Source organism: Colias eurytheme, chromosome 8, assembly GCF_061535395.1.
Source record: "Colias eurytheme isolate Ceu_HAF_F1 chromosome 8, ilColEury1 Martin Lab GWU primary, whole genome shotgun sequence".
NCBI lineage: Eukaryota > Metazoa > Arthropoda > Insecta > Lepidoptera > Pieridae > Colias > Colias eurytheme.
The window spans coordinates 9,847,476-9,869,171 of record NC_142987.1 but is presented as its reverse complement, the minus strand read 5'-3'; the positions used below and the strand labels follow the sequence as shown (position 1 = coordinate 9,869,171).

General features: G+C 37.0%; 2 protein-coding genes across 2 annotated transcripts in view; one reads left to right on the top strand and one right to left on the bottom strand.

Moving 5' to 3' along the window:
• The window catches only part of LOC149906736 (uncharacterized), a 35,885-nt gene extending 14,189 nt beyond the window's left edge, over positions 1-21,696 (bottom strand). The window contains exon 1 of the mRNA XM_090104921.1: positions 21,596-21,696. The gene's annotated coding sequence lies outside the window, so the exon portion shown is untranslated. The remainder of the gene's footprint in view (positions 1-21,595) is intronic.
• Positions 6,558-8,348, top strand: LOC149906737 (uncharacterized). The gene has a single exon (XM_090104920.1). The coding sequence runs from the start codon at positions 6,642-6,644 to the stop codon at positions 8,346-8,348; it is 1,707 nt and encodes a 568-aa protein (XP_089961046.1). The 5' UTR covers positions 6,558-6,641.

Sequence of the window (21,696 nt, the reverse complement as noted above, 5' to 3'; positions counted from 1 at the left end):
TATTATAACTTCGTACAATAAAGTGAAAGTTGTCACAAATTAAAAGGAATATAATTAACCATAGTTTGGGAGGACATTACACCAATTGCTTCCGTTATAAAGTAGGTATCCTTTCAGCGCCCGAATCGAGTCAAACATCTATTAATTAAATTAAAAATTTAATGGAAAGCAGAATACACATCACATTATATCTAGTTAATTTATATCCATCCAAATTTATTCTTATCAACATTAATCACGTAAATATAATCAAATCCTTTGTGATCCCTAACCAAACGAACATCATTTACTCCACAATTTATCGCACAATTAAAATCATATCCAAAAGTACATGATTAATTTTCATGTTTTAAACAATGTTAGCTGCATTGTAAAGTTTCCGATCCGTGGACGTAAACATGCGTTGATTTATCCGCTCATCTCACGTCAAATCTCCGCGAATAGTACAATGGATGTGCAAACGGGCCAAATATAGCTTACGGATTTGCTCCAACTAATTTAGCAAACAATTAATCTTCTGTTTTATTTAACTCTTGTGTGAAGCCAATTTATTTCGAATTTTATGGGAAGCTTTTTGAAGGGTAATGTTGCAAAGGGTCTCAGGAATTGTACACTCAAATATTTGATCTTTGGTATAAAAACCATTGGGGAAATTGGCCACTTGAAGTCAAGACGTGAAAAATATAATTGAAATACTTATATAATATTATACTTATATTGTAAAAGGTCTTTCTGGTCTCCAACCAAATAAAACTCAAGCTAGTTCTAACATCATGAATGTAATTTAAATAAGATACGATATGAATCAGCAAATTGGAAACACACATGATTTTGTTATTTCCTAGTCTTCGAATTCAATAAATATTTACATGATTCGAACTAAAAGTAATAAAAAATCTTTATGAAAGCCGACATTCGCTTATGATCCATTAGCCGTTACTTCTCTTGCCTTTTAGAACCTTTCTAACAATATTGGCGCCATTTTGAGAATGGCATGTATCCAACTTCACATACTTTCAGTGTTTCAGTTCTTTTCAGATTGCGCGAGCCATTTTCCTATTCAGAACTAACTAGGTCGGGATATGACGTCATTTGGTTACCCGTTAGATGTTCGCAAAAATGGCGCGAAATTACTCCTTTTATTTTCGTAAGCATCTGTTACGTTATATGAATGATATTTATTTATGAGCCTTTCTAATATGGGTTTGTACTTCCTTCATGCTTTATTTATTAGTGCGCTCTTTTATTTGCGTTGTATACGTCAAAGAAATTGCATAATTGGAATGTTTATAACCTAATTGTTGTTCTCGACTCTAGAGTTTCATTTCATTTGTAAATGGTAAATGAAAACATGTAAATTAACAATTATGAAACGTTTAAATGCAATTTAGTAGTTCACTAATTTGTGTTTTTACATTGAAGTGAAATGGAAAAACTTTCAATTCAATTTTAAATTTATAGTGAAACTATGTCAAGCGTCAGTCGAATTTTCCAGAAATTTCATTCACAGTTCATAATGCAAGTGAAATAGTAAAAGTTTGGAAGTTCCACTATTAGTCGAGCTAAACCGTGGGTGAATGCACCGTTTAGTAGTTTGATCTAGTTTAAAACTTAAACTCGGGTCATAAAATGTTTTCAGGACAATACCGTACAAAATATATCACTTTAGTATGCATTTGTTTGTAAAATCCTCGTGGAAAAACACAGATAAACGTATTCGCGTCTCTGAATAAATGTGATAATTTCAGTTAAACCCCTGTTTTATTTGTTTTCTTTTGGTACGAGTTTAAGCTTAGTATTTTCGCTCCTTCTTGAAAAAACAAGCCGAAGTTACAAATGTTGGATGAAAAATTTGAATTTTAAATTATAATGAGCACTTCGTTAACCTGCGAATTAATTCATGTTTTTACAATCTTTTCATAGCGTATTAGATATTGTAAAACAATTCTATAAACTTTCCAATATGTATTATATTGTAAAACTCTTTTAACCCTTGGCATGCCTGGTAGGGTCTGTCAGACCCACACCAACGCGCAAACTGTTGTAGTTCGTTTAAATTTGAATTTCGCGCCTCACCGTTTTTAGTAGCTGGCCGTTACTAACCACGGAATGGCCTCCACCCGCTTCCTCAGCCCGAGGCGAGCTACGAGCGTAAAAGGACGTGCTTAAAGTGCGTGCGGGTCCCACAGACCCCACTAGGCATACGGCGTGACTTTATTTTGTAAGTATTTATTTTTCTTTTTTCTTATAAATATTGGAATTTGGTGTTAAATAATATTAGTTTGTACATTACATTATCCTATTTTATTGTTTTTTTTCAGTTTTATCATGAATAAACAACTAACAGACGAGGATATAGCTAGTTTATTATTCTAAGAGTTGGATGAGGAAGACTTAGTTGCATTTGATTGAGGAGGAAGAAAATGATGCAGGCTCCACCACTTTGGATACTGAAATGGAGGTGCCTCTGTCCATCCATTAGTACATTTGTGAGACATGTAGTTGTCACATTTGTCTTGACCAGTCGATTTTTCAATGCGCAAAGTGTTACCAAACCAAAGCTTTACAAAGTGTAAATGCAAGTGATGAAGACTAATTATTTTGTAATTTATATTAAGTATATGATAGTGCCTTACACTGGATTAAAGTCTGATTATGATCTCATTACTTTTGATACTAATTATATGTTAACAAAGTTATAGTCACGAAATGTTGCTTAAAAATGTGAGTTAAAGTTTAATTTCAAATATTTTAATAAAGTTGATTAATTTCTAATGTGATTTCTTTTACAATCTCTTTTTTGCCCTTTAAGCATGCGTCTTGAATCATTTAATCATCTTACATAATAAAATTTATAGAAAAAAATACCATTTTGAAATCGGGGTCTGAGAGACCCACCAGGCATAGAGTGTAACTTATGCCCACCAGGCATGCCAAGGGTTAAATAAATTATGTTTCAACGTGAGAATTAGCTAGTCCATTGCCTGAAAAGCATCCTAAAAAACCAAAGGAATGTACTTTCCCCAAATAAAACAAAAAAAGACGTGTGGCACTCGGGGACTGCCGCGGTAAAGCTATTGCATGCTATGCCTTCAAGCCACACCTCCGCGCCCGTCGGAGTGGGGAGCGTGAGGTTTTTCGTTACGCACTTTCTGGATTCGGTCCCCGCGCTCAAGGCCCGCGATAGAAGCTATGCAATAGCCTTTCCATGTTATTTAAATCTTCTAATAAACGAAACTTGTCTGGTAAAATTCTGTAAACTTCCCAAACCGCAGCTTCGAATGACTCACAAATCCCACAGCAATACATCATACCAATGTTTACGTTATACATATATTTTTGATATCTCACTCATTCCGGTTTTTAATAAATACGCTATGTTTACACAAGGAATAGCTGTTATACGACGAATTGTTGAAAGTTGAAACTATTTCGACTGTGTCTATCCATCAAGATGTTTAAAGTGTAATATATTTTTATAATGTGTGTATAATATATTATAACATGGAGTGTTGAAACGATTTGGTTGGCTGAGTGAGAAACAATTGACGCATCCAATATCTTAATGCATGCTAGCATGTGCTAGTATCTAGGGAGCGTATGCTATGTTTTTGTCGGAATTTTCATTGTTATAACTTATCACACGACTGCGTATAAATATGGATATGTATTTTACACGTGTCTCTTCCAATCAATTTTATGCGGAGTATTTTTTTTCGTTTTACCTGAAACTTTTGAAAGCATTGTTTTTATATTAAAAATCAAAATTTTCTCTATGCGGTCGTTAAGGTTGTGATATGAAGTGTATATTAATTATTAATAAAAATTTAATGTAACTAAGAAACATACTCTAAGATAGGGCTACGTATTTTATTTAACGTTCTAATATCTCAAATTCAAAACAAACCTTTTAATTATTTTCTGTTTTGTTCTGCTACGACAGCATTATATAACTTTTCTTGAAATTCTAAACAATCTATAGTAATATTATAAAGCTGAAGAGTTTGTTTGAACGCGCTAATCTTAAGAACTACAGGTCCGATTTGAAAAATTCTTTCGGTGTTGGATAGCCCATTTATGGAGGAAGGCTATAGGTATATACGCTAAGACCAACAGGAGCGGAGCTACGCGGGTGAAACCGCGGAACGCAGCTAGTACAATAGATATACAATATGGCTAGGTACGTTTACAATTTACAAAGACGCACGCACGTCAAGCCCTATTGAGCTCAGGATAACAACTCGCACTTAAAATGCTTCTCCATTGCAAATAATTGTATTATACAACATTTGTATTGCATAATAATCCTTGAATTGCCAATATAAGGATTATAACAAGCCTTTACATCAATAAAATTAGGCATAAACGTCATGAGGGATCTTAAACTCGTAACAATAAATTATATTATAGGAAAATCGAATAGTAATGAATAACATAGGGTTTTCTTGACTATTATATTTTAGAAGAATTTTATACATTTATTTTAAACGCGATCTATTCATTGTAGGTACTTACCTACTTATTACTTACTAAATATCCCAACGTCTGAACACTAAACCGAGTGTTATCACAGGCAAACTGAGACCTCCATCTAAATAAAATAAACAAAGAGAAGCTGGAGGTAGTTCACATACAGCCGGGTACAATCAAAAACAAAAAAGAGCGGTGTAATATAATAATAAAGTCCTAACCAGGCAAACCACCAACTGAATTCCGCAATGAAGTAAATACTTTTAAAACCAAAATGTCTCTTACCTATTTGTATACATATTACTTTATGGTATTTATCCATAGATTACTAAATAGTTACTACGTTTATCTATCGAGTTTGTCCGCTATAAAGCACAAACGTTGGCACTGCAGAACGGCGGGAGTCAACAAACAATTGATTGACGGTAAACTGATATAAATAGATTAGTTGGAGACCCCGTATGAGTTGATGGGGAATTAGATTTATGGGATTTCTTTAAAAATATATATCTGCATGCTGTGACTAAAATCACAGTTAAATATACGACACTAAGTACGTAACTTTTTTTTTGTAACTTAAATGTTTACACGCCCTTTTTTTTTTTTGGCGAGCTTGTTTCACTTGTCTTAATTTTTATTGCAATTTGAATGGTACTAAAAATATAAATTGTAAATTAATTTTATTTTAAAATTAAAACGGATTATTTAAAATTTAAATCTGTTTACAATAGTATAGTTTGATCTGGTTGACATACCTAGGTACTGTTGATAATCTTAGTAAATACTCTACAAACAGCTTTTCTTCGATTAAAACAATTATTCAAACATAAAGTAAGCAAATGAACAGCTGCCTCCCGGACTACGTATAAAACGGTAACGGTTTCCACAAGTCGGTTTGTGTGTAATTTCAATCAGTCATCGCAATTTGTTTCATCGACAAGCAAACACATTTTGTTTATGAATTTTATGAATTTTCGCGGCGATTGATTAAAAAATAATCACCTTTGTTCGTATCTTCATTGAAAAACATTTAATACTGAGAAACACGTTATTGTAATTAAAATATACGTTTTTATAATGAAAAATGTGAACGGTACTGATTAAGGTAAAATGAAGTTCACTTTAATATTTAAACAAAAACGTAGGTTAATACTTGGGAGCTTATTAACAGCGGTAATTAAAAATATACCATTGTATTTCTGGAAAGTTCCGTTGTTATATTATATTCTGTAACAATACACGAGCTTAAAGCGTTGGAAGCTTCCTTTAAAAATGTTAAATATGAATTTTTTAAAACTTTAAACTGCACTGATCGTCGTTTCGTATTTTATTTTGAGTTTTACGGAATCAATATACCATTTCCAATTTTTTTGGGGTTTGGCGGCGTCACTCGCGTCCGTAGGTTTTAACCACCTAATTATAATAGGCTTGCCCTACACGTGCCCCCCGGGTGGTGCCAACCGAGTGACAACTGGCCGGAGGGCTGCTAAATAATACTCCTAGGTGATGGTATGTGCGCAGCATCACCTAGTACTGGGGTTGGGGCCGATGAGGCCGCTGTGGAGCCGAAAGGGCCCAGCCCCAGATAGCGGCTGGCGGGTTTTATCCCGGCAGGCGTACTGCAAACTGGAGGGGAGAGGAGGAGAAGAATGGAAGCAGGTTTTAAAAATGAACTACCCCAGGAGGGTACCACCAAGGGTGGAGAATCCCTCCCTGAGTCGAACTCAGGCAGCCCCACGTATTCTGGGGGGGGCAAAAACTTGCTTAAAGAAACTGTCACTGAGGAGGTGGGATCCCAGGCCTCCTCGGTGTCAAATACTACTGGACCGAGAAACACTATTAGTGCTTTAGGCGCTGGGCCCCCGGGGAAACCCAAGGGACCAAAGCCTGCAAATTTGGGGCGGGGCTCTGCTTCGGCCAAGGTGACGCGACCACCCCCGGGCTTGTGTTGCCGACCTGCGGCTGAGGCGGGGCCTCGTTCTAAACACGGCCATCCTAAGGGAAAACCCAAAAAGTTGGCCAGCTCGGCGTGCGCTTCTCCGCCGAGCTACACTGAAGCCTCGGCTGACGTGGTGAACGAGTTGAGTAGCGCATCAAACCAAAAAACACAAAAACCGACAGCGGAACGAGTTGTTGCGTCAAAGTCGCGACCAGCCGGTGCACCGACGACCATGAACAGAGGGACCTCAGAATACCTGACGGGACCGAAGGAATTGGTTGAAGGAAATCCGGCTTTGGGTGTGACCGAGATGCAATCGTACTCCCGCCACCCTACAACATTACAAAATCCTACAGCGGAACAAGCTGCTGCGTCAAAGTCGCGACCAGATGGTGCACCGACGACCGCGCACGGAGGGACCTCAGAATGCCTGATGGGCCCGATGGAACTGGTTGAAGGGAATCCGTTAGTGGGTGTGACTGAGAAGCAATCATGCTCCCGCCCCCCTACAAATTTGGTTGTCCCCACTGCGCCGAAGGTTGGGCTGCGGGGGACCCTCGACCCTGCAGGGGAGAAATCTCCTGCGGGGCCTGAGTCGTGTCGCCCACAGTCATCGGTCGGTGGTGATCTGTCCTCGGACTGGACCGTTGTTCCCCAACAGAGTCGCAAAGCAAAGAATGCACCAGTTGGGAAACACCAGGAAAGCGACCCATCAGGGAAGCGGACCTCCAACTCGAGCGACGGAACGACAAAAAACCGATTGAGCAGAAAACGACGACGCAAATTAATGGCTCGTGATAAACTACAATCTGAAGTAGATAAAACTACCGGCCCAAATCCGCATGTGCCCGCGGCTATGAGCGGTTCAGCTGCCGCTGCTACGGGTTCCGGACCAGGCCCAAATCGGCATTCAAAACCCGTTCAGACAAGCTCGAGAGACCATGCTGGCTCTAAAAGATCGCGTCTCGATGACACTATATCACCGAGAGGGGCGAAAAAGAAGCCATGCCTTAATGAGTCCCGGGCAGTCCATTCCGCGAGCTATGCGGATGCAGTTAAAGGTGATCTAATTGTGGCGATAACGTCTGACACACCAACTGGTCACCTCAACCAAGAACAAGCCGACCACATCCTGGCATCACTCCAACCCTTGCTTCATCAGGAAGCATTGAACTATAGGGAAGGAGACGCTCGCATCCTATTTAAGGGCAAACCCATGTTTAAAGGGGGCGTCCTTAAGCTATGGTGCGACGATGCGAGGACGGTGGATTGGCTCAAAGCAGCCACCAAGAAGGTTACACTGCCCTCTGGTGACAAAATCTGCGTCAGAAGACTTGCGGACGTGCCGCGTAGAGTGCGCTGTGGCATCCTGCTCCCAGGTGTATGGAAGGATATGAAGGTTGTCGGCCTTCAACTCCAGTACCACAATGACTGGGCGCAGGTACACCGCTGGTTGCTCCTTCGGGCTGAGGTACAGGAAGCGGAAACGTTTGTTGTCGTCAGCATACCGGAGGATTTGGTCTCTACGGTCATGGAGCATAACCGATGCCTAGGATTCTTCTTTGGCTCGGTCTATATTAAGTTCCAGGGGCCAAAGGGTAAATTTACCGAACGGCCCCCCGTATGGAACAAACCAACGGTGGAAAACGTGACCACGTCTGCAAAGTCGGATTCTGACTTAAACAAGGCTGCAATACCGCCTAGTTTAACAACAGAAAGTGAGGAGCAAGCCACAGCTCCCTCCACATCGCGCGACACAACTGATGCGCCTATGGAGGTGACGCCTGACGATGAACTCATCCTGCTCTCAGTAGATTCGGGCGACCTAGAGTCGGCTGATTCGGAGAGCAGTGATGAGTACACCAGAAGGTTCGGTGGCTTGGCCCTTGGTCAGGAAGAAGGGGGGATGCTATCTGATGATGGCGAACCCCTCATCTGAATGCCACTTTCTTCAGGCAAACCTCCAGCACAGTCAGAGCGCTACGGCTCAGCTCAGGAAATGGCTGGAGGTAACCACTACGGCCATTGTGCTTATCCAAGAGCCGTGGGTAAGCAACTCTGGCAAAATCAACGGCCTCACTAACATCGGAGGTAAGATTATTTCCATAACAGGTTCTAATAAACCCAGATCCTGTATTTATGTCTCTAATAATCTACAAGTGCATCCACTAACAGAATTCTGTTCTAGGGATGTATGCGCCATCCTACTACTAGGGGATAACAACTACAGGCCCAACATTGTGATCGCCTCGACGTACATGCCGGCAGACGAAGACCCACCACCGCGAGAATTTGCCAGGCTGGTGGAGTACTGCGCGGGAGAGGGTCTGGAGCTTATCGCTGGTACAGACTGCAATGCACACCACCCCCTATGGGGGATGCCTACAGGTAACAACAGAGGCAGAGACCTTGTTGAATACTTATTTACAACTAGTCTTAATTTAGTAAATACAGGTGCTGAACCAACCTTCGTTACTCGCCGATGTAGAACTATCATTGATCTCACACTGGCGACCCCTGGCATCATAGATAGCATAAACAACTGGCACGTGTCAAAGGAGGCTTCTTGCTCCGATCACAGGTGGCTACGTTTTAACCTACAGGTTAACACTATTACACCCATTCCTACAAGGAATCCCAGGAAAACTGATAGGACACTCTATCGGGCCCATCTTGAAAACCTCCTCGCGAATTCATGCTTTCCAGACAGAATAATGCTTATACAGGATTTAGAACGTCTGGCAGAGCAACTAACTACAAATATTATTTCCAGCTATAACACTGCCTGCCCACTGCGGGTAACGAAAGCAACAGGTGCCAAACAGCAATCCTGGTGGGGACCGGAACTTGCCAAACAAAGACAATTGGTCAGAAGATCACTGAACCGTGCAATGAACACTAACTGCGACCACGATTGGAACACTTACAAAGTAAACAAAGCTGAATACAAAAGACAAATAAGATTCAGAAGCAGTGCAGGATGGAAGAAATTCTGTGATGGCATTGAATCCTGTAATCAAGCAAACAGAGTGCGCAAAGTCATCTCCTGCTGCAATACGTCCAAGCTGGGATCGATCAAAAAATGCGACAACACTCTTACAAAAACACCAGCTGAGACGGAAGCTGTTCTGATGCAGACACACTTCCCCGGCTGCAAATTCATACAACGACATGAAAGGAAAGACACAGCAACCCACACACCATGTGAGGAAAACTGGAGTACTGCTGAGCTCATAGTCAGTAAGGAAAAAGTACAATGGGCAATCGACAGCTTTCAAGCATACAAGGCACCTGGTCCAGATGGTATATACCCGGCTTTACTACAATGGGGGGGGCCGATACTCACGTCTCACCTATCTGCCATTCTGACATCCAGCCTCGCTCACGGCTATATACCGACCAGCTGGAGGACTGTTGATGTTATTTTCATTCCTAAACCAGGGAAAACAGACTACACGGATGCGAAAGCCCACAGACCTATCAGCCTCACATCCTTTTTACTCAAAACATTAGAACGGCTCTGTGACAGACACATTAGGGATACTGCCCTCGTGCGTATTCCATTACATCGGAACCAACATGCTTACAGCCACGGTAAATCTACCGATTCGGCCTTACACTGTGTAGTGTCCAAAATAGAAGAAGCCCTACAAGAAAAATCAATGTGCTTGGGCACTTTCGTAGACATTGAGGGAGCTTTCGATAAGACACACTACTCAAGTATACAAAATGCCCTATCACAGCATGAGGTTAACCCCACAGTAGTCTCATGGATTATAAACATGCTAGGCAGTAGAGAGATACAACTTAGCAAGGATAAAACAAAGAAAGTGCTGGTCACCAGAGGCTGCCCACAAGGGGGAGTTCTCTCACCGCTCCTGTGGAACCTAGTTGTGAACGACTTGATCAGCACACTAAACAAAAACAAATTCCATACCATTGGATATGCAGATGACCTAGTAATACTTATCTCTGGTAAGTTCACGAGTGTTGTCTGTGAAATTACACAGAGAGCTCTATCAATAGTTGAGCGCTGGTGCAACAAATATGACCTTTCAGTGAACCCGCGCAAGACGGAACTTGTTCTATTCACTAACCGACGCCTTCTAGGAAGCTACCAGCTACCAAAGCTATTTGGCTCCGTACTTCAGTTATCGAAAGAGGTTAAGTACCTCGGGATTACCTTAGACGATAAACTCAACTGGAACAAACACCTTGAGAATAAGATCGAAAAAACAAGCATTTCTTTCTGGCAGTGCCACAAAATGATTGGTAATAGATGGGGGCTCTCCCCGAAAGTCACAATGTGGCTCTACAAAACTGTCATAAGACCAATGCTATCTTACGGCTCTGTGGTTTGGTGGCCAAAGACACAACAATCGGCGGCTATAAGCAAACTGCAGAGATTTCAAAGACTCGCCTGTCTGGCAATCACTGGCAGCATGAGCACAACACCGACTGCTGCGATTGAGGCAATGCTCGACCTGCCACCCCTACATCTTTTTGTAAGACAAGAAGCTCTAGCGACAGCTGTAAGGTTAAAGACACAAAACCTATGGAGAATGGTGCCTACAGCACACAGTAAGATCTTAACTATGGCAGCTGAGAAGGAGTCCTCACTCCTTGCCATAAGTGATAAGATCCCAAAACAATTCATCTTTGACAAGAAATATAAGATACAGCTACGTGAATACACGTCAGAACACAACAGCGTTGAAGACCTACTAATCTTCACGGACGGGTCTAAGACTGGAAATGGCACGGGTGCTGGGGTCTTCTCTGAGGACCTAAACATTAACATCTCGCACCCCTTGGGACCCCATAATACAGTCTTTCAGGCTGAATGCCTAGGACTTCTACTTGCAGCTTCGGCCATAATTAAAAGAAATGTAACAAACTATTCGATTCGGATCTTATCGGATAGTAAAGCAGCACTCATGGCAATCAAAAGCCATGAATTCACTTCAGGGTTGACCCTTGAGTGTCACTTAGCCCTTACCAAGGTATGTGACCTGGGAAATTCCCTAGTATTACAATGGATAAAAGGACACAGTAGCTCACGTGGAAACGATGCTGCTGATATACTAGCCAGAAGGGCATCTGAAACACCGGTCATGGGACCTTTTCCCATTATACCGCTACCTGCTAGCTGGACCCGGATGATGATTACCCAGCTCACTAGCACTGCTCAGAGAGCGGAATGGTCATGCAGATCTGACTGCAAGCAAGCCAGAGAAGCCCTACCGGACATTGACTCGAGACTTGCACGTCGGCTTCTCAACCTACGTAGAGTGCAACTACGCGTAATAACAGGGACCCTCACAGGGCACGGCCCCTTTAACAAACATCTCTTCAATCTAGGGATCACAGACAGTCCGCTATGCAGAGCATGCATGGAGACCGAGGAAACGGCAGCCCACGTCATCATGGAATGTAAGGGGGTTGCGGAGTACAGGGCAAGACACCTGGGGTCTCCCGGGTCCCTCCCCGAAGCCTTTGGCAGCCCTCACAAGCTGCTTGGCTTCATGGAGGAGCTCGGGTGGTTTCAATTTTAGCTGGTTTCCCCCACCTCCCTCTCTCACGCAAAATAGGCGCTTGACGTCGAGTTGCGGAGAAATGCCCGTATTATTATTATTATTATTATACCATTTCCAACACGAAACAGCTGATCACACAACAAAAGTGCTGAGGAAAAACAAACTTTACGAATTAACAAATAATGTCCTGTTTCATTTGCAGCTAAATGATTTGAAATACCCGCTGTGTACTTAACCTTGTCGAGTATGAAGAGTAATGGACGTTATTTCGACCGTTGCTAGTTGAAAACATGGTAAATGTTGTTAGGACTTATAACCATTGCGTCAAGACCTAAGTCTCGAGAGACACTAGCTACTGAACAATTAAATCTATACTAATATTATAAAGCTGAAGAGTTTGTATGTTTGAACGCACTAATCTTAAAAACTACTGGTCCGATTTGAAAAATTCTTTCGGTGTTAGATAGCCCATTTATCGAGGAAGGCTATATCATCCTGCTAAAACCAACAGGAGTGGAGCACTGTGGGTAAAACCGCAGGGTAGTTTCAGATAAAATATTATGTTGTAGTATTATCTACATTACAAGGAATCAAAATAAGACATGTGAATTACGCTTTATCTAATAGTGAAAACACAAAAACAAATAAGCTAACTTTTAAACAAATTTCATAAAGTACATTCCTATCAGCTTTTTTGTGTGAACGACATCGTCTACCCTCACAAACTTTAACATTTACAATATTACATATAAGGATATAATCACAGATATAAACTATTAGATTAAGTATCTACTATCTACATACCACTGTGACAATTTATTATCTGTACCTATAGAAGTATATCAAGTCTACGAGTAGTTGATATCAAATACGATGCATAATAAATAATGGCATGATGAAGGGGGGTGTTGGATTCGTTTAGTCGAATTTCCTATACAAAGTATAATATGGTTTAAAGAATTTAGATCCGAGGTCGTTTAACCAGAATAATTTTAATTTGCAATATTACCTATATTTTATTATATTTAATTTGCAATAGAACCTACGTAGGTAGTTCGTTTTGTATATGATTATTATCATCATTTAAATGGGAAAAAAAGCTTTTATAAAATTTATTTATATTTAAGGTTTCATTCATTAAATTATATGTACCTACACGCATACCTACACATTCTATTAGAGCCTACGTAATCCTCCCAATTTGTTACAACAACTTTGAATCAATCTTCGCCCTACTTACTACCTACGGCCTACCCAAAAGAAAAATCAATCACTTACTCATCCAATCTATTCCATAAATAAGGAAAAATATTCATACGGTTTGTAATAACCTTTAGAAAAAAGTAATAAGAAATTTTAACAAAAGGTTGTTAAGAATATACAGTCCAATCATGTCAAATTTTATCCTCATTTCATTCAGTCATAGAAGAATATTTCCCACAATATTTGGTTGTGTTTGTGTTTTAAACGCACTAGAAAAGCTAAGCTTTAGATGTAATCTAAAAATAGGTAACTATACCCTCACTCAATATTCCTATTTTGGAATTATATCGTCAAACTATGCTCTAGAATTATGCTTGAAATAAATATAAGATTAGCCTCATTTATTCGGTTGACATTTACAGAAATAGAGTTGACCCTAGGTTCAAATAAACCTATATGAAAAGTTAAAAGTCGTAGTAAACTTCTTAGGAGAATTACTACTTTGATTATGATTATATATTCCACCCGATAACTGTTGTAGGTATTATGTTGTGCATTAGTTCGACTAAATACATGACATACGTTATATATTGACGTTTATTAATTTTTAGGTACTTCTAAATTAAGAAAAATATCAAAGCAAGATACAGATTACGTATAACTTCTTAATTATATATTAGATACATTTCATTATTAAGGAAATAAACCTTGCAGCATGACGTATATGACAAAACTCACGTGCATTCAATACATCAGTGAAGGTAAACCTAAATAGTGATAATAAATATTAACAGCGGATATCTATAAACATTTGGTAACAATAAAACAACGGGGGCTTTGCCAAAATAACTGTTTTGATTGGAATTGCGATTGTAATTAAATAATTAATGTTTCTTGTGATTAATTGTTTGGAAACGTATAAATAGTTTATATACTGGTTGAATAAATAGAGACCGGTTTTAACTTGCTTGTTTTTGTGTGAAGATCTAAAATTAGAAAAGTGCAGAATAAAGCAAATAAGGTGGTGGCAAGAAAAAACTGTGTGCACAATGTTAGAGTTGCATGTACCTATGTTGTTCGTGTTGATATTTAACGTTAAAATAAGACCCCTAAAATGAAATATAAATTACCGATTAACCAAATTTATGGGTTCAAAGTGTCACTTTCATAGTTTACACATACTTTAGCATCAATGGTAAAAATATATAATATCAATAAGATTATTTTAAAATAAGATGTGAAGTCGAATAAGAATTCTGAAATTCCCTCTATAATTTATTTCCAACATACATTCCTACACAAAACATATTTCTTTTAATCTGTATATGCCAGTAAAAATTGCAAAGAAAAAATTGATAATCTATCATATCGGGTAATAATAATTAATAAATATACTCTATCACAGATAATAAACTATGCAATATTTTATTTATTAAGATGCTTCGCTGGGTTCCGGAAACTTGCCAAGCAAATTATTCGCTTCCGATAACATCGGCTGAACCTATTTTAGTCTATATTTCCAGCAAGATTATTAATATTTATATTTTCGTATCTTTAATGAACTGTTAAATTAGCTTCTAGGCTATTTTCGCAACGATTCATTAATTTTTATTCAAATCTTATTTGCGAATGACGAAAAAATATTTTCAAATAAGTACCTATAATATAATTATTTTATTTCGGTCTACCCACACTGTAATTTAAATTTATAAATTGTCCGGTAGTCAATCGTCATCTATAAATTACAATCCTTTCGGAAAAAGAATTTAAAAATAAATTTAAAATGTTCAATAAAAATGTATGTCAAAAATTGTGAATATTTTTAATTTTCAGTTTTAAAAAAACTTATAGGTATTTCAAACGTTTCAGATTTTGTTATACAAATACCTACCACGAGCATACACATTAAAACCGCAGAACTATCTCGATACAGTATGATTAAAACCAAACAGCAATCGAATCAAAGTCTAATGAAGGCCAATCACATAACTGTATTAGAAGATTAATCATCTCAAACCGTTTAGCAGTTTAGCAAGGGATACATTATCACAATTCAATGCTCGGCTTATTTACATATAGGTATTAATATATCTACGTATCAGGGGTGATAAGCGATCTACTCACTGTGCAATGTAGATAAATTGTCATTGATTAATCTGTATACAAATTGTTACTGAAGGTCTGTGAATAATAGATAGAAAATAGAGAATTTAGTTATTTCAATATGGTGGTTTTTGTTTGGTAAACATTTCCCTTTTGTATCCTTTTTGGGTTATGTTGTTGAGTAAAATTAAAAATGTTCATTGAATCAATACCTTTATCTTAGTATTCATAAAATCAATATCAAGCTTTCAGGCAAAACGAGCTTACTGCAACAGCATATAAAAGACAAAAATAATGAAATTCTTGCACTATTACAAAGCTCTGGTCCGGAAAGGAAAGTAAGAAAAAAGTTAAGTGAAGTCCCATGTCCCCTAGTGGGGTAAGGGGCAGATGCATTATACATCTGTTTCACTGATCGATTATCTTTAGGGACAAGTAGGTGATCAGCCTTCTGTGTCCTGCCAGACCGAGACATTTTTTTTTCTTCGTCTCCAACGGGAATCGAACCCAGGACCCCTCGGTGTTACGTTCACGCATCAACCAGTTTACCAAGGAAGCGGTCAAAAAGTCCCTTAGTAGCTCAGTTTAAATGTAAGTTATATTTTAGACTGAGATTTATGTCTTTATGCCTGTCCAATACTTCAGCAAAACGATTCCAATATGGATACAGACTTTGAATATAACATGAATGTAACGAACTAAATACACATTATTACAAAGTGTATCAATCAGACACGTCGAGGGTGTAAGCCGAACTTGTATCACTCGAGAGTCGAGTTATTCATTTACATACACTTGAAAACGTCAGTCTGTCTGTGGCGAGCTACTGACTGCATTAGCTGAACGATTTATTGCTGTGACTCAGGCTGATAACGTTCGTTTGTTATGATAGCGTGTTGTGGATTAATATTTTTGTAGAACACCACAACACATATGTAAGATATTATTGTACCTATACAAAATTATAACAATAACTTTATTAAAAACAATTCATAAATCTTAATTAATTAAAATAAAAGAAAATGGTACAAATGAAATAAGTCTTTTTATTTTTATGTGGTTATGGTGAAGCCAAAAGCTCGTTAAGCTCATTAATGATGTGCGTATGTATGTTTAGTTTAAATTTGCCATTTAATTATTATTTTAAGATCAAAAAAGGTATACCGTATAAGATGAGTCTTTATAAGAGCTTTAGTAACCAAGTCCCACAATATTAAACATAAGTAACAACGAAATATTGTTTCATATTACTAAAAAGCACAATTTATTCTCAGTCAATGTTTAGTTTTTTAAACTCATATTAGTCTCGATTATTTCCAACATTTATCATTTTATATACCTAACAATTACTACATATAAAACCTAACTATTACGAAGAAAAACCTATAACCCCTATTAGAATAATACTTCAATATTTACACTCAACTGTTTTAAAAAATATGATAAGAGCTAGCAAACAAAAAGCAGGTCGACTAGAAAAAACAAGTTAACAGTGTTTTACGATTGTTTCGTCAATAAACACGCCCCATAAGGCAAGCTAGAATAAACAATGAATAGATAATCATGTCTGATGTCATAACGTTTGCCCTTCGACCTTTTTTGATGAGCCCTTTTTTGAATCTTTCATGTCTTAAAAATACGATAGATTCGAATGCTGTTATGTAACGTTCGTTAAAAGAAAACTGTGCTATGGCGTATGTTTTTAATTAGTATTCATTGCAATTATTAAGACAATCAATTATAATAAACTACAATGGAATTTTGAAGTATTACGAATTTACGAATTTGCTGAAGTATGGTTCACAGGAAGAAAAACTTCAAAAAATTGTATTCACAATTTTATTCTACAGTTAAATGCTATAGAAATGAATCGATTTGTAATACATATAAGTTTTCTTCGTCTTCGAGATGACAACTTCTGCTAAAGCATTAAAGCAATATGCTATTTCCTGTCATATCAGTAAACTAATTAGATTGTACCTCATTTTAAAACAAGTTTTTAAATATTGTACTGATAAAATTCAAAGAATATTTCAGCAATTTCCTCATAAGAAGGTTACACACAATCTAAAATATCTTTGAATGTGAATAATCCCAAGTTGTTTATAATTGAAATGTGCTAAATATAACGGATATTGTTTTATCCGTCGTTTGTGGATTGATGTTACATATTTACATTTCAAAATCAGTATTTATGTGAAAATATTTACGTGTTCTAAACTGAGAGGTTGGTTAATTTAAATTAAGAAGAGAATCAAGTATTTTCTTTGTTTTGTAATTGTGCAGTTTTGCTATGCTAATACTACCTAATATACAAAATTGAGTTGAATAATATACTATACTTAAATACTATATCTACTTAAATGGGGTGAATGTAAATTACAAATTATAAATGTATTCAATATAGTAAGTAAGATATTGAACTATCATAATTATAGATATTCAATTAATATTTTAAAAAGTCATTTGTGTGATAAAAATATAATCGAATAAAATTATAAATACCAATTCGATTTAAATAGATACGCATTTTACAGCAAATATAATTTGCAATTTCTTCCAGTCGAGGGAATATTCGACTTCGTCCCTTCTTATACTTTAGGAAATTCCCTGTCAGTCTTAAATTATTTTTTATGATTCACTGCTTTATGAAAAACGACATCTTATATAACATGGCGCCCTGGTGCGTCTTTCCCTTGATAGCTATGGGATTTCATAAAATAACCAAAGCTCTGAAAGCTATCTTTTTAATTATGTTCAATTTAGGGCTGATTTTTCAATCCTTGGTTAATACTTATTCGTCGAATAACGTATTAAACTACCATTTCAAAAATGTATTCTTTGCCCGTCTTTGTTAGTTTACGGGTGACATTTTAATATTATCGTGTATTTTTACGTGGTTATTTCATTGGGCGGATAAGTTTTATCCATGGATTGAAAAATCATCAATTAGTTTATGTTCTGGATTTGTATTGTTTAGTTAATCTGTCAGTTAAAATTAATAATTTATGAAAAACTTGTAAAAATATTGAACAAGCTGTCTACAAATTAATACGCTGTCAGTGATTTTACCTGCAGGTGGTAATATTTGCTTTTAGTATTGAAAAACCTTATAAAAATGATACAAAATGTATGCATGGTACATATTGCACGTGGTATGACGTAATTATGTTTGTTTCACCTTGTGGTGGAAATAGTGTACAATTCGATTGAGAAGTTTCCAGAAGCAGCACTATTATCTGCTAGTAACCACTCCAATTTATTGAATGTATTTTTCCTTATCTTTCTATGTTAAATAACGTGGGTTTAGCCTGTTATGCTAATGAAATATAAAGTCTATGCCACTCCGGTCTATGTCTCTGTTATAGTGAAACAATTAAAATGAAGCAAAAATTGACGATCTTGAGATTATTTCCTAAAAACGAATTCCTTTAGTCCTAAAAAGAAGTTCCATTCATTTTTGTGTCTTTTAAAATTTTCTCGTTTGTTACTATGCAATGATTTAATATCTGTGTTCGAAGTAAAATATAAATATCAATTTGATATTGTTAACCAATTCATAAAAAGTACCGATTTAAAATGAAATAAAACGTCATTTTCTAGTATCCAACCCTCATCTACAAATAACAAATTCGTACGTTGATATCAAACAAACGAAGTATACAGGTCAAGTATAGGCTAATTGTTACGAAGGCTTTTAGGCCATGTTTGTTACCTATTGATTAACGTACCACACGCTAATTGCAAGCCACACTATCACAATATTGCTCAATAATTAATACTACACATAGACACCTATAGACAAGGTATATAATATCACTAGCCGCGCCCGCGGTTTCACCCGAGTGGCTCCGCTCCTGTTGGTCTTAGCGTGATGATATATTATAGCCTTCCTCGCTAAATGGGCTATCTAACACCGAAATAATTTTTCAAATCGGACCAATAGTTCCTGAGATTAGCGCGTTCAAACAAGCAAACAAACTCTTCAGCTTTATAATATTACTAGCTGCTCCGCGCGGTTTTACCCCCGTGGCTCTACCCCTGTTGGTCGTAGCGTGATGATATATAGCCTATAACCTTCCTCGATAAATGGGCTATCTAACACCGAAAGAATTTTTCAAATCGGACCAGTAGTTCCCGAGATTAGCGCGTTCAAACAAACAAACAAACTCTTCAGCTTTATAATATTAGTATAGATAGTATAGACTATAGATTGCTAATGAACACTATGATTTTGACTCAGTGATTGATATACTCAGTGTATAATATTATGTATCATTTTCTTGGATAATTATTGCTAACAAGCCAATTAACTTTGTATTACAATTAGTGTATGTTTTGGATTAATTACATGATTAATGAACACTAGATACGGTTCAATTAGAGATGTGTGATTATCAAAGTATTGAAACTTTTTAGTAAGAACATTGCAGTTAAAATTAAAAGAATCCATATAATACACTTGTTTCAGTTAATCAGAAAAAAACGATCACTCTATAAGACCCATATTTAATTAATTTTTCTCACTACATAAAAATGTTATTCCTTCCAAGCGATGAAGCACATCCACAATTAAGTGCTTCATATAAACTGTATGTCGTAATAGGTACAACAGGCGACGCGGCGTCTGCTTTGCCTTCTTACATGATAAAAATAAAACGCTATATCGTATAGAAGTAAAAAATTAGGTCGTCCATTGTTCTTGATAAACGCTTAAAATACTAAACTGATATTTTGTAAGTTATGTTTTATTTAGACCAACTTCTACACGATATTATTTTCTTTTTTGTAAATGAACTTGAGACATATGGGTGTTTTATAATTTTGTTTCAATCTATACTAATATTATAAAACTGAAGAGGTTTTTTGTTTGAACGCGCTAATCTCTAGAACTACTGATCCGATTTGAAAAATTATTTCGGTGTTGGATAGCTCATTTATCGAGGAAGGCTATAGGCTTATCATCACGCTAAGACCAACAGAAGCGAAGCCACGCGGGTGGAACCACGGAGCGCAGCTAGTGAAGAATAAAGGTAGATTTAATAATGAAAATTAGCGTGGTGTAGGAAAATGCCCGGGTCAGCTAAGCTGTTGTATATATTTCAATTAAATAACAATAAAGCCCGGTTTATCTTGGATTTAAGCTGTTTTGTTATGATAATATAATTTAATTTATTCAACAAAACTCCTCCTTATACCAGGCTACATCAAATTAATTGAACCAAGTCATAGAACTTTGTTAAAATAAATAAATATTTATTTGTTTTCATTGTTTTGTGCTTACAGTTTTCGTTCGTAAAATTGTTAGAATGTACAGTAATAAAATACTTCAATAATTCAATTTGCAAATACTTTAAAGCCGAAATTTATGTATAAAATCATTCGCCTTCAAAAACATTATTTATATAGCTTTCCTTGTAGCATTCATGGTAAAAAAGCTTTAGAAAGCCATGATTTTAAGATAAGACTTCTACGCCGTAGCCGCCTCGTAACCCATCTACGACGTAGCTCGTAAAACCTTCTACGATTCTTCAATTTGAGGAATTAATTTTTTATTTTATTTTACAGAATAAAATTACAATTTTACAGCTTTATGCAAATGCTTTACTTTTATTATTCCTTATGCTGTTAAAAAGTTTTCCTCATTTATCTTTTCTTCGTGTAAACACAATAATATTATCATAAAATGTTATTTTGCTTTAATTTATCCGCCCAACAACTGAAATAATTGTAGCAAAAACCGAAGAAAAGAAAGTTCGCCGCAAATCATATTTTATTATAACCCTTTTAACTTAAAAATATTATTAATTTAATATTAAATAGGTTACCCTCACGTCAAACCAGAATATCGCGATGTAGGTAGGTACTACAGCTAGACAAAGTGCTCGTACTGCGTGTTTCGTTATCTATCGACCTTACAGCCTGTAACTTACAGGCTGTAAGGACAAGATCTAGGGCGAATTGTGTGACGCAATTTCAATTCCTTACTTATTCGAGAAATATAGAATATTTATTTGCTGGTTTTGAAGTTAAAAGTTATGGAAATACTTCGCAAAGTGAACTTATGAAGGCGTAGACGCCGATGCCGACGGCAAAATAAGCAGAAAAAAATTACAGAATACCTAATACAATTTTAAGATTCAGGTAAACCAACAAAGATGCAAGCAATTACACAATATCAAACACGCTTCTTTGTTCCACCGTAAACGTACGGCGCACTTTAAATTCATAGATTTACAAACAATAAACCGAGAATAGCGGTAAACGGCAAAAAATCTCGCAGCAAACCCAAACATTTCGCCGCAACATCTAAACAAAGATCTAAATATAAGGTTATAATCACCTGTAGACGTTCGTTCAGTGCGGCGTGTGCCGAGGCAGCATGACGTTACCACTAGCGTCACTAAATCACTCGCGGTGTGCAGACGTCTGATACGTGCGAAG